Genomic DNA, 17,066 nt, shown 5'->3' with positions numbered 1-17,066 from the left:
TGCTACTCACCAAAGTAGGATGTAGAACAACATTTTTGTGTACCACATTCTGCCCATTGAGCTTGATGTTCCCTGCAACCAGGGTCCCAAGACCTCGGGGGCCCACTAACTCACTCCCTCAAGGTGTTTGGCTGGGGCAAAGTTATTTCATAGAGTCATAGATTCATAGAATCTTACACGGGACTAAGATTCTATGAAATAAATTTGCCAAAAGGGACATTAATTTTTAAACTATGTTAACATAGGAAAAACTATTGTCAAGTATCCATGTTGATGAAGTAACTTAACTAGAAAGGAATAAAAATTAAGCTGTCCTCAGACTTTTCTATCATAACATTTAACTTCATAATAAAAATGAAAGAATGCCAACAGAGTTGTGATTGGAAAATGTTTTAGTTCCAAAATTTTATACTTGGTTAAATCATTTTTTATGTGTGATGACAAGTGAAAGACAATCTTGGGTATCAAGACGTCTGAAAATACATTACTCATGAAGCTTTTTAAAAATGAAGTATTTTGAATGTATATTGCAACTGACAAAGAAATCAGCAAATAAAGAGCCCAAAATAAGGTAAAAGATTCACAGAATGATAAAATCAGGATACAGCAGGAAGAATAGTGAGTACTAAAAGAAGTTAAAGTAGAGACTACTCTAAATAGGGAGCTCTGCTGGGGTAGTGCAATTGACTGCTAACCAGAAGGCTGGTGGTTCAAACCCACCAGCCACTCCTCGGAAGGAAGGTTGGGCAATCCTACTTCCATAGTGATAATGCCTCAGAAACCCAAGGAGGCGTCGCTATGAGTCAGGGCTGACTCGACGGCACATAACAACAATAACAACAACAAATAATACAAAAGATTTTTAAATTCGACATTTTGTAGAACAGAATCTTCATTCTATAAAGAACATCAAAAATAACCTAATATATATTTTTTATTAATATATGAAGAAACTAAGATTCAAGATCTTCCCAAATGAAAAGACAGAGCCAAACCTGAAACTTAAGTTTGTCTTTTATTAAATGGATACTAATTACTGTAGGATGAGAGAGAAGGTTCTAATGTGTACAAAGCTTCTTCCATGTTGCAGTGCAAAGAGTGACCTGGGAGTAACAGAACAGAAGTGCAGATAGGAGGACTGGACAAGAAAAAATGATATTACTCTGCTGGATGGAGAAGGAATAAAGAAGAAACCCTCCCCAACTGTGTACATAGACATTATTATTACTGTCCACATTTGATTTGGAATTTCTTAAGACAGGAGAACCCAATCCGTTTAATGGTATTTGTTTAAAAAAATATGCTAGGTACTTTTGATGGTGATGATACACAGCTCTTTATTGTAAAGATCAGTTTTTTTGGAAGGTTTCTATTTTGAAAAAACCTGGAGTTATATATCACACATACTTTGGTATGTGTGGAATAAAATTTGTTTGTTAAAGTACAAATTATGGTGTATTTTATTATACACACAGGACAGAGTAAATTTTTAAAAAATGTTTTATAAATTACCATATGACTTATACTAATCCATCAGCTTGTTTTGTTTTTCTAAAGTTGTTATATTTAGTACATGTAGGTGACCATAACTTGGTGGTGTGATCATGATTTGTGTTGAATTCGTGGTTCCTAGCAAAGCCTTAAAACATAGTTGTTGTTGTTTCGTGCCATCAAGTCAGCTCTGACTCTTAGTTACCCTTTGTTCAACAGAATAAAACACTGCCTGATCCTGTGCCATCCTCATAGTCTTTGCTAGGCTTGAGTCCATCATTGCAGCCACTGTGTCAATCAGTCTCGTTGAAAGGGTTTTTTTCGTTGAACCTCTACTTTACCAAGCATGATGTCCTTTTCCAGGGACTGGTGCCTTCTGACAACAAGACCAAATTAGGTGAAACAAAGTCTGGCCATTCTTGCTCATAAGCAGAATTTTAGCTGCACTACTTCCAGGACAGATTTGTTCATTCTTCTGGCAGTCCATGGTATTTTCTGCCAACACCACACTTCAAAGGCGTTATTACCTCTTCAGTCTTCCTTATTCATTGTCCAGCTTTCACATGTATATGAGATGATTGAAAACACCACAGGGGGTTAGGCACACCTTAGTCTTCAAAGAGACATCTTTGCTCTTCACCACTTTAAAAAGGTGTTTGGCAGCAGATTTGCCCAGTGCAATATGATGTCTGATTCCTTGACTGCTGCTTCCATGAATGTTGATTGTAGATCCAAGTAAAATGAAATCTGTGACTTCAGTCATTTCTCCATTTTTCATGATGTTGCTAATTGGTCCAGTTGTGAGGATTTTTGCTTCTTTTATGTTTAGGCGTAATCCATGCTGAAGACTGTATTCTTTGATCTTCATGAGTAAGTGCTTCAAGTCCTCTTCACTTTCAGCAAGCAAGGTTGTGTCCTCTGTGTATCACAGATTGTTAATGAGTTTCCTCCAATCCTGATGCCTCGTTGCTCTTCTATAGTCCAGGTTCTCAGATTATTTGGTTAGCATACAGATTGAATAAGTATGGTAAAAAGATGCAACCCTAATGCACACTCTTCCTGATTTGAAACCTCTAAGTATCCCCTTGTTTGTTTGAATGACAGCCTCTTAGTCTATGTACATATTCCTTGTGAGCACAATTAAGTGTTCTGGAATTCCCGCTCTTTGCAATGTTATCCATAATTTGTAATGATCCACACAGTTGAATGCCTTTCCATAGTCAATAAAACCCAGGTAAACATCTTTCTGGTATTCTTTGCTTTCAGCCAAGATCCATCTGACAATGATATCCCTCATTCCACGCCCTCTTCTAAATCCAACTTGAATTTCTGGTAGTTCCCTGTTGATGTTCTGTTGCAACCATTTTTGAATTATCTTCTGCAAAATTTTACTTGCTTGTGATATTATTGATATTTTTTCAATAAGTTCCACATTCTGTTGGATCACCTTTCCTTGGAATGGGCACAGATATGGATCTCTTTCTAGTTGATTGGCCAGGTAACTGTTTTCCAAATTTCTTGGCATAAATGAGTGAACACTTTCAGTGCTGCATCCATTTATTGAAACATCCTAATGAGTGTTTCATCTGTTTCTAGAGCCTTTTTTTTCACCAATTCCTACAGTGCAGTTTGGATTTCTTTCTTCAGTACCATTGGTTCTTGATCATATACTACCTCCTGAAATGGTTGAGCATTGACTAATTCTTTTCCTACAGTGACTCCATATATTCCTTCCATCTTCTTCTGATGCGTCCTTCTTCTTGGGAAGAAGGACACAGCCATCCATTTCTGAAAAAAAATGGCCTGTGAAAGCATTACGTATAGCAGTGGAACACTGTCTTCAAACAGAGTAGGCAATGGATATATCCTTCTTGGTCTGAATTGAAATAAATTCATAGTTAACATTTTCAACTAGTGAAGAAATGTGTTTTACTCTGGTAGCATAGTGGCTAAGACACTTGCCTGCTAACCAGACGGCTGGCGGTTCAAACCCACCAGCCACTCCTCGGAAGGAAGGTTGGGCAATCCTACTTCCGTAGTGATACTGCCTCGGAAACCCGAGGAGGGGTCACTATGAGTCAGGTTTGACTCGACGGCACATAACAACAACAACAACAACAACTGGTAAAATGGTATAATAGATTAATGCAAGGCCAGAACACTTTGTTATTGTGGGAAAAGCTCTGATCTTGTAGTTGGAAGTCTGGGCTTTAAGTCCTCTGTATGCATGTTACCATCTTTTTCTCAGCAAAATCACTTCAGTAGATACAAAAAACCTGTATCACAGGGTTGTTCCCTGTTTCACAGGAAATTAATATGAAAGAATCTGTAAAATTTAAGTCTCTAAAAACGTATTTCCACATGTTCCCATAAGTCTATTCCTACAAATATATGTGGTAGTTAATCTACTTAGAATAAATTTTGGCATGAGGAACATATTAATCAAAGCAGACATTTCATGAGATAAACAGACGAGTTGTCCTCTCACCCTGTCTCCTAAAGGTAGGACAGGAGGGCAGGTGAGAGTGTTTCACAGTTTACAGAGTTTCAAAAATATGTGTTATTATATTTTATCTTAAAAGGGCATTTTATTTCAGGCAGTGTAACTGGACTTTATTACAACTTCTTTTTCCCCCCAAGAATTGGCAAAAGACATAAATTGTATACCAAAGAAGATATGCAAATGATGAATAAGCACATGAAAAGATACTCAACATCATTAGTCATTATACTGTTGGTGGTGATGGTGGTGATCCTCAAGTTGATTCCAACTCATGGAGACACCATGTGTGCACAGTAGAACTATTTCATAGGGTTTTTTTTTTTTAAGGTGTTCACCAACATAACTTCCACATATACAGCTCGGGGACATTGATGACATTTTTCATGTTGCGGTACCATTATTGCTATTGTTTTCCAACATATTCCACCACCATTACCATAAACTTAATGCCTCCCAAACAAAAGCTTCCCCTGCCCCTTACTCCTGGTAACCACTTTTATAATCTTTAGTTTGTGTGTGTGTGTATTTTTTTTTTTAACCTCTCCAAGAATTTTCCCTCCCATTCACTCCCATGCCTGATAATTAACAAAGACTATTCCCTTCCACATATAAACCTGTCCTTGACTTTTCACAGTCGTGGACTAATTGACTAATACAATATTTTCCCTCTCTGATTGACTTATTTCCCTCAGCATAATGTCCTCCAAGTTCATCCATGTTATGTGGTGTTTTGCAGATTCTACATTATTCTTTAGTGCTGCATAGTATTCCATTGTGTGGATGTACCACAGTTTGGTTATCCAGTCTTCTATTGATGGGCACTTAGGTTGTCTCCATCTCTTTGCTGTTGTGAATAGTGTGTAATGAACATGGGTGTGCATATATCTATCCATGTTTTGGCCCGCACTTATTTAGGGTATATACTTAGTAGTGGGAATGTTGGATCAAATGGTATTTCTATTTCCAGCTTTTTAAGGAATCACCATACAGATTTCCACAGTAGTTATATAATTTTACAGTCCCACCAGCAGTGTATGAGAGTTCTTATCTCTCCACATCCTTGCCAGCATTTGTTATTTTCTGTGTTGTTGAATCTTGCTAATGGTGCTGGGGTGAGATGGTATCTTGTTATTCTTTTGATTTCCATCTCTTTAATGACTAATGATCATGAACATCTCTTCACGTGTTTGTTCGCTGCCTAAATATTTTCTTTGGTAAAGTGTCTGTTCATGTCGTCTGCCTGTTTTTTAATTGGATTATTTGTGTTTTTAATGTTGAGGTATTGGAGTTTTCTATACATTTTAGAGATAACTCTTTTGTCAGATATGTCATCACCAAATAATTTTTTCCCAAAAGGTTCTCTTTCTTACTCTTTTGGGGAAATCTTTTGATGCACATACGAATTTAATTTTTAGATGGTCCCAGTCATCTAGTTGATTTTCTGCTGTTCGTACATTTTAGATTATGCTTGATTGTCTATTTATGCTAAATCAGGGCCTCTAAGTTTGTCCCTATTTTCTCTTTGATAAACTTTACAGTTATAGGTTTCACATTTAAGTCTTTAATCCATCTGGAGTTAGTTTTTGTGCATGGTGTGAGATATGGATCTTGTTTCATCTTTCTGCAAATGGATAACCAGTTTTGCCAGCACCATTTGTTAAAGAGACCATCTCTTCCTCATTTAATGGATTTTGGCCCTTTGTCAAAGATCAGCTGACCGTAAGTCAATGGATCTGTTTCTGGGTTCTCAATTCTGTTCCACTGGTATATGTGTATGTCATTGTACCAATACTAGGCTGTTTTGACTACTGTGGCTCTGTGGTAGGTTTTGAGATCTAGGAGTGAGAGACTTCATACTTTGTTGTTGTTCTTCATAAGTGCTTTGCTTATCCAAGGGCTTATTCCTTTCCCTATGAAATTAGTGATTGGTTTTTCCATGTCTTTAAAGAATGTTGATGGGATCTGTATTGGGATTGCATTGAATGTATAGATTACTTTGGGTAGTATTGACATTTTCACAATGTTCAATCTTCCTATCCATGAGCTTGGTATGTTCTTCCATTTATGTAGCTCTTTTATAGTTTCTTGAAGTAGTGTTTTGTGTTTTCTTTGTATAGGTCTTTTGTGTTTCTGGTAAGATTTATTCCCAAGTATCTTATCTTTTGGATAGCTATTGTAAATGTTATTCATTTCATTATCTACTTTTCAGAGACCTCTTTGCTAGTGTAGGGAAATCCAACTGATTTTTGTATGTTGATCTTGTATCCTGCCACTACACTATATCTTTCAATAAGTTTCTGTAGTTTTCTTGCTGAGCCTCTTGGACTTTCTGTATATAGGATCATATTATCATCATATATATAGGATCATATCAAATAGGGATAGTTTGATTTCTTTCTTACCAATTTGGATGCCTTTGATTTCCCTTTCTTGTCTTATTGCCCTGGCTAGGACCTCCAATACAGTGTTGAATAGAAGTGGTGATAGAGGGCATCCTTGTCTGGTTCCTGTTTACAAGGGAAATAGTTTCAGTCTCTGTCCATTGAGAATAATGTTGGCTGTTGGTTTTGCACATATGCCCTTTACTATGTTGAGGAATTTCCCTTCTATTCTTATTTTTCTGAGAGTTATTTTATTTTTAAAAAATCAGGAATGGGGTTAGATTTTATCAAATGCCTCTTCTACCTCTATTGATATGATCATGTGGCTCTTTTCTTTTATTTTACTTATGTGATGGATTACGTTGATTGTTTTTATAATGTTGTACCATCCTTGCATACCTGGTATGAATCCCAGTTGGTCATGATATATTATTTTTTTTGATGTTTTGTTGGAATCTATTGGCTTGTCTGTCAGTTTGTCATACTGTGGTGGCTTGCGTGTTCCTGTGAGGCTGGAGGCTATGCCACTGGTATTTCAAATACCAGCAGGGTCACCCATGGTGGACAGTTTTCAGTGGAGCTTCCAGACTAAGACAGACTCAGAAGAAGAAAGGGCCATCTCCTTCTCAAAGAATTGGCCAGTGAAAACCTCATGAATATCAGTGAAACACTGCTGATATATTACTGGAAAACTTTCTGAATAGCCCTTAAACATTGTTTGGCATAGTGCCAGAAGATGAGCCCCTCAGGTCAGAAGGCACTCAAAATATAACTCAGAATAGAGTCGACTTTAATAATGTTGGTGGAGTAAAGCTTTTGGGACCTGTATTTGCTGATGTGACATGACTCAAAATAGGAAGAAATAGTTGTAACCATTAATAATTAGAACATGGAATGTATGAAGTATGAATGTAGGAAAATTAGAAGTTGCCAAAAATGAAATGGAATGCATAAAGATCAATATCCTGGGCATTGCTGTTGTTGTTGTTATGTGCCGTCGAGTCGGCCCCGACTCATAGTGACCCCTCCTTGGGTTTTCGAGGCAGTATCACTACGGAAGTAGGATTGCCCAACCTTCCTTCCGAGGAGTGGCTGGTGGGTTTGAACCGCCAGCCATCTAGTTAGCAGGCAAGTGACTTAGCCACTATGCTACCAGAGCTCCTACCCTGGGCATTAGTGAGCTTAAATGGACTTGTTTTAACCATTTTAATCAGACACCCATATGATCTACTATGCCAGGTGTTCTGGTTACCTAGTGCTGCTCTGACAGGAATATACCACAAATGGGATGGCCTTAACAAACAGGGTTTATTCTTGCAATTTGGAGGCTTTAAGTCCAAGTTCAAAGTGCCAGGCTCTAGGGGCTGGGTGAAAACCCCTCAACCTTGGGGTCCAACTCTGCCTCCTGCTCCTGTTCCACTGGAGCTAGAGGTGTTTCTTTACTCAGACAGCTGCTGGCTGCTGAGGCTGAGAAGCCCCAAGGTTGACAAGTCAAAAGGCACAGTCCTGATGTTACCAAACTACATGGCAGGCCATTAACTTCAGTCCATTGTAAGTCCCAAGGTCAGCAGAGCATGGCAGGCTGCTGAGTAACAACATGGCTACATGCAGGGTCCAAGCGTGCCATAGGCTAGAGACCATTCCCAAGGCTTCTCCTTAAATACAGGGAGCAGACCATATCCCAAAGGCAGCTGCTCAGCTGCTTGTGGTAGAGCCCACCATGGAATAGATTGCCAGTCTCCTCATGGGGATTAACTACCACCAGCTGCCCAGCCACTCAACCAGGCCCAGCCAAGTTGACACACAAACCGAACTACCACATCAGGAATGACAAATTGAATAGGAATGGCATGGCATTCATCACCATAAACAGTGTTTTAAGATCTATCCTGACAATGCTGTCAGTGATAGGATAATATCCATATGCCCACAAGGAAGACTGGTTAATACTACTATTATTCAAATTTACACACCAAGCACCAAAGCCAAAGACAAGGAAATTGAAGATTTTTACCAAGTTCTGCAGTCTGAAATTGACCAAAGCATGCAATCAAGATGTGTTTATTATTACTGGTGATTGGAATACAAAAGTTGGAAGCAAACAAGAATCACTGGTAGTTGGAAAATATAGCCTTGGTGATAGAAATGACACTGGAGATCGCATGACAGAATTTTGCAAAAAAACAACTTATTCATTGCAAATACCTTTTTTAAACAACTTAAACAGTGGCTGGACACATGGACTTCGCCAGATGGAGTACACAGGAATAAGATGATCTACATCTGTAGGAAGAAACAATGGAAAAGCTCAATAATTTCAGCCAAAACAAAACCAGGACTTGACTTTGGGACAGACCATCAACTGCTCACATGCAAGTTCAAGTTGAAGCTGAAAACAATTAAAACAAGTCCAAAAGAAAATTAAGTCCACAAAAGCCAAAATATGACCTTGATTATATCCCTCCTGAATTTAGAGACCATCTAAAGAATAGATTTGCAGTATTGAACACCAGTGAATAAAACCAGAGGAATTGTAGGATGACATCAAGAACATAAGCCATGAAGAAAGCAAAATTAATAAGACAGGAAAGTAAGAAAAGACCAAAATGGATGTTAGAAGAGACTCTGAAACTTGCTTTTGAATGGAGAGTAGCTAAAGTAAATGGAAGAAATGACAAGATAAAAGAGCTGAACAGAATATTTTAAAGAGCAGCTTGAGAAGACAAAGTAAATTATAATGAAATGCACAAAGATGTGGAGTTAGATAACCAAAAGGGAAGAACATGTTTAGCATTTCTCAAGCTGAAAGAACTGAAGAAAAAATTCAAGCCTCAAGTTACAATATTGGAAAATTCTGTTGACAAAGTATTGACTGATGCAGGAAATATCAAAAGAAGATGGAAGGAATACACACAAGTCACTGTACCAAAAAGAACTTGTTGATGTTCATCCATTTCAGGAGGTGGCATATGATCAAGAACCAGTGGTATTGAAGGACGAAATTAAAGCCGCACTGAATCATTCCTTTGTTGCTATTTTTTAGTTTTTGCTAAGTATTTTTTCTCTTTTATTTTGATATGAATATTTATCATTTTTTTTGAGGTTACCCTGTGATTTATAATTTTCTTTCCAATTTTAGAACAGTGTCTTCTATTTCACAATTTTCTTGACTTCCTCAAGATTTGGAAGTTCTGTACCTATACTGTTTATTCCCTCTTTTTGGTTTGTAGTTGTCCTCTTTTACCAATTGATGTCTCTTGTTCCCTGTTTATAGCCCTGTAGGCTTATTTTACTTTGGATATGTCTATAACTGTGTTGGTTTCTGGGTTGTATTGTCATATGTATTAATCATTGGTTGGTGTCTGCTGTTGTTTGTTCTCTGTCTGAAGGACTCCTTTAGCATCTCTTGTAAGATTGGTCTGGTTTTAACAAATTCCCTTAATTTCTGCTTATTTGCATATGTCCTAATTTCACCATCATATTTGAGGGACAGTTTTGTTGGGAATATAATTCTTGGTTGGAAATTTTTTTCGTTCAGGATTTTACATATACTATCTCATTGCCTTCTTGCCTGCATGGTTTCTGCCGAGAAGTCAGAACTTAGTCTTATTGGTTGCCCTTTGTAGGTAACTTTTTGTTTTTCTAGTGCTACTTTCAGGATTCTTTCTGTCTTTCTCTTAGGTTTTGGTGAATTCCATTATATGTGTCAGTGATATTCTTTTGAGGTTCGTTGAACTTCTTGAATAGATATCTTCTCATCTTTTATGATTTTACAGAAATTCTCTTCCAACAAATCTTTGACAGTTTTCTCTGTGGTTTCATGTGTCTCTTCCTGCTCTGAAATTCTGATTACATATAGGTTATTTCTCTTGATAGTATCCCACATTAATCTTAGGCTTTCTTCAATTTGTATTGATCTTTGGTCTGATTGATCCCTTAAAGTAATATGGAGGTATTTTTCTTCAATCTCATTAATTCTATCTTCTGTTGATTCAGTTCTACTCCTTTGCCCATTCAATGTGTTATCTATTTCTGAAATCTTAGTATTAATCTTCTGGATTTATATTTGTTGTTTTTGTATTGTTTCTAATTTTTTGTTTATTCTGTCAATTTATTCTTAGGCTGTTTTCCTAAATTGTTCTAGAGTTTCTTCTGTGCTTTCATTAATATTGTCAGTGTTTTCCTTGATCTTTTAAGTGTTTTCCTTGATCTATCTCTCAATCCATTGCAGACACTTAAATGTAATTTTGAATTCTTACCAGGGAGTTCCAATGCACCTTCTTTCTCAGGGATGTTTTCTGGGTCTGTTGTATCCTGGTCCCTTGTTTGTACTATTTTATCTTCTTTCTTTGTGTGGAGTGGGATGGTTAGTTTTCTCTGAGACGTTGTGAAGATGTTGTATTTGTGTTTAATTTTCTGTTGTATGTTGGTATAATTCATCCAAGATTTATTTTTATTATTTTGTTTTGATATATCTATGTGAGCAGAGTTTTGTGCTCCTCTCTTCTCTATTTGGTAGCACTTAGGCACTCACCACCTGTCTCCTGGTAAGTGTGATAGAGATTGAGAATGTGTGAATACATCCCTGTTAGCTGTTTGTGAAGAGCGGTTTAGGGTAAGTTGAGCTGGTGTTGTGTGCTGTCTGTCTTTGGTAAGTTGGTACAGAAGCAAGTGGTGACCCTCACCCTGGTGGAGCTACAGGAGGTACAGGTATGGTTGGGTTGTGTGGTAACCGTTGGTGTCTCCCACTCAGACAAAAAATAAAATAGCCACGCACCCAAAAAAAAAAAAAAAAAAACAGAGAACAAAAAACACAAACCACATAATCAAAAGATAATTACAAGAAAGAGGAAATTCAATAAATGAGAAGAAGAAAAAAAGAATATATATATATATATATATATATATATATATGTTTGTATATATATGTTGTTGTTGTTATGTGCCGTTGAGTTGGACCCGACTTGTAGTGACCCCTCCTTGGGTTTCCGAGGCAGTATCACTACGGAAGTAGATTGCCCAACATAAGTATATATGTAAGATTAAAGAAAGATAATGAGAGAGAAAACAAACAACCCACAATATCTGGGGAGGAGGGAAGGAGAGAAAAGAGTAAGAGTAAAAGAAAAATGGGAAAACTGCAAATGGAAAAACATGGGATAGGAAGCACCTAATGGAGAAAAGAAAGAAAGAAAGAGAACCAGGAAAAGAGGAGAGAGAGAGAGAGAGAAATAAAAAAGAAGAACCAGGGATGAGAAAGAGAAAGAAATAGAAAGAAAGAAGAAGAATTTTAAGACAAAGAAACAAAAACAAAACTATGGGTGTCATGGCAGGGCACTGAGGCTGTCAGGGTACAGACTGGGATGGAATTCCTGTTTCTCAGTAAGGTGGGTGGAGGTGGGGGATGGTCATACATCTGTTCACCCAGACACTGTAGGGCATAAGAGTAACAATGGAATATTGCACCTTTCTAGTTATCAGCCTCCAGTGTGCTGCCCTTGGCAACTGGAGCTTATTCTTAGCTTGCTGCTCAGATCAAAATTCCATTTCCATATACTCAAAATGGTCACACCACTTGCAAAAATTCAAGATGGTTGTGCCCTCAGGACAGCCAGCAGTCCCTATCTCTGTTTCTTTCTTTGCTGTTTCCTTTCTAGTTGTCAGCCATCAGTGCAATCCTTGCCTACGCAGTCCTTGTCAAGCAGAGCTGATTTTTAAGTTGCTGCCAGATCAGAATGCTGCTTGGCAGAAGTTCAGAATGGTTCCACCCTCAGGACAGCCAGCAGTTAGCAGCTTCATTTTTCTCCTTATCCACTCTTTCCATTCAGGTTCTTCTAGTAGTTGGTACTTCTCCATCTTTCCAATCAAAGTTTAGATTTCTAGGATTATCTTCTATATCTGTTTCAATTGGTTTCTCATTTCTTTGTTGCGGAGAGTCTGTGTAGCTTGTCTTCCTATTCTGCCATCTTGCTGGAACTCCTAATACAACTTTTTTTTAATGCATTTTATTGAAATATAATTCATGTACAGTAAAATACACAAAACTAAACTGACATGGGTCAATGCTTTTTTTTTGCAGTGTTCCCTTCCCCACCCCTCTCACCCCTGGCAACCAACAAAGAAAGTTTCCCTCCATATATAAACCTTTCTTTGACCCTCCATAACAACAAACTAATACTATATTTGTCCTTCTTTGATTGACTTATTTCACTCAGCATAATGTCCTCCAAGTTCATCCATGTTATGCACTGTTTTGCAGACTCTACATTATTCTTTAGTGCTGCATAGCATTCCATTGTGTGTATGTCCTATAGTTTGGTCATCCACTTTTCCATTGATGGGCACGTAGGTTGTTTCCATCTTTTTGCTATTGTAAATAGTGCTGTGATGAACATGGGTGTGCGTATATCTGTTCCTGTCCTGGCTCTCATCTCTCTAGAATATACCTAATAATGGGATTGCTGGGTCAAATGGTATCTCCAATTTCAGCTTTCTAAGAAATCACCATACTGCTTTCCACAGTGGTTGTATCACTTCACAATCCCACTAGCAGTGTATGAGAGTCCCAATCTCTCCACATCCCTGCCAGCATTCATTATTTTCTGTCTCATTGAACCTTGCCATCAGTGCTGGGGTGAGATGGTATCTCATGATTGTTACAATTTGCATCTCTCTGATGGCCAATGATCATGAGCATCTCTTCATGTATTTGCTGGCCACCTGAATATCCTCCTTGGTGAAGTGTCTATTCATGTCCTCTGCCCATCTTTCAATTGGATTGTTAATTCCTTTGGTGTTGAGGCATTGGAATCTTCCACAAATCTTAGAGATAAGTCCCTTGCCAGATATGTAATTATCAACAAATATGAAGTTGTTGCTGTCGTTTTTCGTATTGTAGATTTCTTTCTTCCATATAATTTTCTGTGCTAAGCTCATTTTGTTTCTGAATTGTGTTATCACTTCCTTTATTGCTGTTGTTTTAGTATTTGCTAAATAAATGTGCTGGTCTTTTTTTTTATTTTGATGTGAAGTTTATCATTTTTCTTTGAGGTTACCCTGTGATTTATAGTTTTCTTCCCAAGTTTAGAACAGTCCATTCTATCTTGTAGTTCTCTTGACTTCCCTAACATTTAGAAGTTCTGTAACTACACAATTTTTTCCCTCCTTTTGCTTTATAGTTGTCCACCTTTGTCAATTGACATCTCTGGTTCCCTGTTTACAATCTTGTATGCTTCTTTACTTTGTATACTTCCATAGCTGGGTTGGTTTCTGGTTATGTCACCATGTGTATTAATGGTCAGTTGTTGTTTGCTGTTGTTGCTTCTCTGTACAAAGGACTCCCTTTAGCATCTCTTGTAAGGTTGGTCTAGTTTTAACCAATTTCTTTAATTTCTGCTTATCTGGAAATGTCCTAATGTCACCATCATATTTGAGGGACAGTTCTGCTGGGTACATAATTCTTGGTTGGAAATTTTTCTCTTTCAGGGTTTTACATATACCATCCCATTTTCTTCTCACCTGCATGGTTTCTGCCGAGAAATCTGAGCTTAGTCTTATTGGTTCCCCCTTGTAGGTAACCTTTTGTTTTTCCCATGTTGCTTTCAGGATTCTTTCTTTGTCTTTGGTTTTGGTGAGTTTGATGATGATGTGTCTTGGTGATTTTCTTTTGAGGTCTGTCCTGTTTATCTGTCTATCTGTCTATCTGTTGAGGTTCATTGGACTCCCTCAATGGATAGTTGGATGGATGTATTCTCATTTTTCATCATACCAGGAAAATTCTCTTCCACCAAATCTTTGACTATTTTTTCTGTGGTTTTATTTGTGTTTATTCCTGTTTTGGAATTCCAGTTACACGTAGGTTATTCCTTTTGATGGTGTACCACATGAACCTTAGGCTTTCTTTATTTTGTTTTGATCTTTTTTCTGATTGATTACTTTCTAAATAAGTATTGAGATACTTGCCTTTAATCTCACTAATTGTGTCTTCCATTGATTCAATTCTGCTCCTTTGCCCATTCAATGCCTTATGTATTTCTGAAAATTTAATATTAATCTTCTGAATTTCTATGGGTAGATTTTGTATCATTTCTAATTTTTCATTTATTTTATTATTTTGTTCTTGTATTGTCTTTTTTAGGAGCTCTGGTAGCATAGTGGCTAAGGCACTTGACTGCTAACCAGAAGGCTGGTGGTTCAAATCCACCAGCCACTCCTCGGAAGGAAGGTTGGGCAATCCTACTTCAGTAGTGATACTGCCTCGGAAACCCAAGGAGGGGTCGCTATGAGTCGGGGCCGACTCGACGGCAAATAACAACAACAACATTGTCTTTCAAAATTGTTGTAGGGTTTTCTCTGTGTTTTCCTCGATTTTGTCAGTGTTTTCCTTGATCTGCCTCTTAATTCTTTGAAGATACCTAAATATAATTATTTTGAATTCCTTATCAGGGAGTTCCAGTGCTTCATCTTCCTCAAGAATGTGTTTTGGGTCTGAATCCTGGTCCCTTGTTTCTCCTGCTTTATCTTCCTTCTTTGTGTTCATGGTGATGCTCTGTTGTCTCCAAAGCATTACGATGTTTTTGTGTTTATATTTAATTGGTGATTGTATGTTGCAGTGACTTGCCCACGTTTTTTCCATGTTTTTTGTTTTCTTTGGATTTTATCTAAGTAAGCAGGGTACTATGCTTCTGTGTTTGCTAGTTGGCAGCACTTATGCACTCACCACCTGTCTCCTTTCCCTTTGTCAGCCTCCCGTATGTCCCTACTGTCTTTGGCAAACAAAGCTTATTCTTAGGTCGTGTTTTCATTCAGGTTTTTCCAAACTTAGTGCCTAATCCACATCTGTATACTTCCTTTCAAAGCTCGGGGCTCTAGGATTATCTTCTGTATCTCTGTCAATTGGTTTCTCTTTTCTTTGTTGAAGGGGTCTGTGTAGCTTGTCTCCCTATTCCTCCATCTTACCAGAAGTCCCTAATACAACTTTTAAACTCTTAGCATATTAGCGGTCAGTTTTAATTATTTAACAGGGACATTTTATCATTTTAAGTAAGGGAGTGAAATTTAATTGATACTTTAAAAAAGAAATGTTTGAGTTAAATAATTAAAATCAACTGATGTCAAGCACTAAAACTCATCTAGTATTTTATTTTTTTAAATTTTAGAATGAAATCTTGGAAATTGCTCTGGATCAAAAAGGACTTACCAATGATAGAAAAATTGCTTTCATTGACAAAAATAGAGATCTCTATATTACGTCAGTTAAACGGTTTGGGAAGGAAGAACAAATTATCAAACTTGGTAAAAACATGCTTAATACATTTTAAATTTTGATTTCTGTTTTCTTCAGTTGTCTTTCTGTATCACAAATTAGATTAAATAGTTTGCTTGCTTGAATGACTTTGAATGTTTTGCTTTCATAATGTTTCTTAGCTACTTGATTCCATTTTAATACCAAGTTTTTAGTTGCTGCAGCTAAATTGGCATGAAAATAAGACCTATAAAATAAAAATATAAGGACTCTAAGTAGTGCATTCAAATATTTTCTAAATTCTTAAATGAATTTTTGCATATGTTCTGTACATTTTGCCATCATAAAATAGGTTCATAATTAGATATTAGATTGGCCTTCTATGCTAGCTGATTTAAAAACAATATTTTTTATGCTTATAAATTGGAACTAATAGCATGTTAACATTCTTTTTAAATTAAGGAACAATGGTGCATACATTGGCATGGTGTGATACATGCAATATCCTGTGTGGACTTCAAGATACTCGATTTACAGTATGGTATTACCCCAATACAGTTTATGTGGACAGAGACATTTTACCCAAAACATTATATGAAAGGGATGCAAGGTAAAATTTATTACGTAGAATTTTATTCATTGTGTTAAATTTACTAAACAAAAGTCTATTTAATAGAGTTTTTTTATAAGGCTCTAATTCGAGTATTTATAAACCTAAATAGAGTGTTATGTTTTTGCCTCTAATTTCCATTGTGCAAATAGTTTTCTCTTTAATTAGATTCAACTAAATAAATTTTTCAGTTAAAGCTGCCTTAATGAAATTTAAGTGATGTGACTGAGAGTGTTTTATTTTTTGTAAAATTTGTAAAGGACAAACTATTTGTCTTTTATATAAATACAATTTTCAGATTTTAATGGTAACTCAGAGGTAGTTTTTTCAGTGTGGTTTAGTGATTTTAATATAGGCACTGTTGAGATTTTTCAGAGATATACAACTTTGTGATAATCAGCTAACTCTTTCCTCTCAGAATATCATTGATACTAAAACTTTCTGGAGTATATGTGTCCAGTCTAGATTTTTTTGTTTTATTTTTTAGTTGATATTAGAGAGAGAAATAAAAAGGACTGAAAAGTGTTTGTTTTTCCTTTATTTTGTATATGCTTCAGAAAATCAAATGCATTCATATTTCTGAATTCTCTAAAAATAACAAGGAAGTCTCTTGCTTTTGACAAATAGGAATGCACTCTAAACCTTAGCTTAACTTTCAAATCTGTTTTGAGTTCATTTTTAATATTCAAGTTCACAACTTTAGCAAAACCAGACAGGCACTAAGATAAAACAACTTACTTTTTAAAAATAATTAAACTAACGAACAGGTGTTGGGAGCTCTGGTAGCATAGTACCTAAGGCACTTGACTGCTAACCAGAAGGCTGGCGGGTTTGAAC

General features: G+C 36.7%; 1 protein-coding gene across 1 annotated transcript in view; it reads left to right on the top strand.

The window, feature by feature from the left end:
• IFT80 (intraflagellar transport 80) overlaps positions 1-17,066 on the top strand; it is a 259,541-nt gene that overhangs the window by 188,517 nt on the left and 53,958 nt on the right. The window contains exons 13-14 of the mRNA XM_007948772.1: positions 15,534-15,669; positions 16,082-16,229. Of these exons, the coding sequence (XP_007946963.1) occupies positions 15,534-15,669; positions 16,082-16,229 (284 nt within the window). The remainder of the gene's footprint in view (positions 1-15,533; positions 15,670-16,081; positions 16,230-17,066) is intronic.

Source organism: Orycteropus afer, unplaced genomic scaffold, assembly GCF_000298275.1.
Source record: "Orycteropus afer afer isolate SDZICR_OR568_19922 unplaced genomic scaffold, OryAfe1.0 scaffold00223, whole genome shotgun sequence".
NCBI lineage: Eukaryota > Metazoa > Chordata > Mammalia > Tubulidentata > Orycteropodidae > Orycteropus > Orycteropus afer.
The sequence above is the reverse complement of the archived record's forward strand: the minus strand, read 5'-3'. Positions and strand labels throughout refer to the sequence as shown.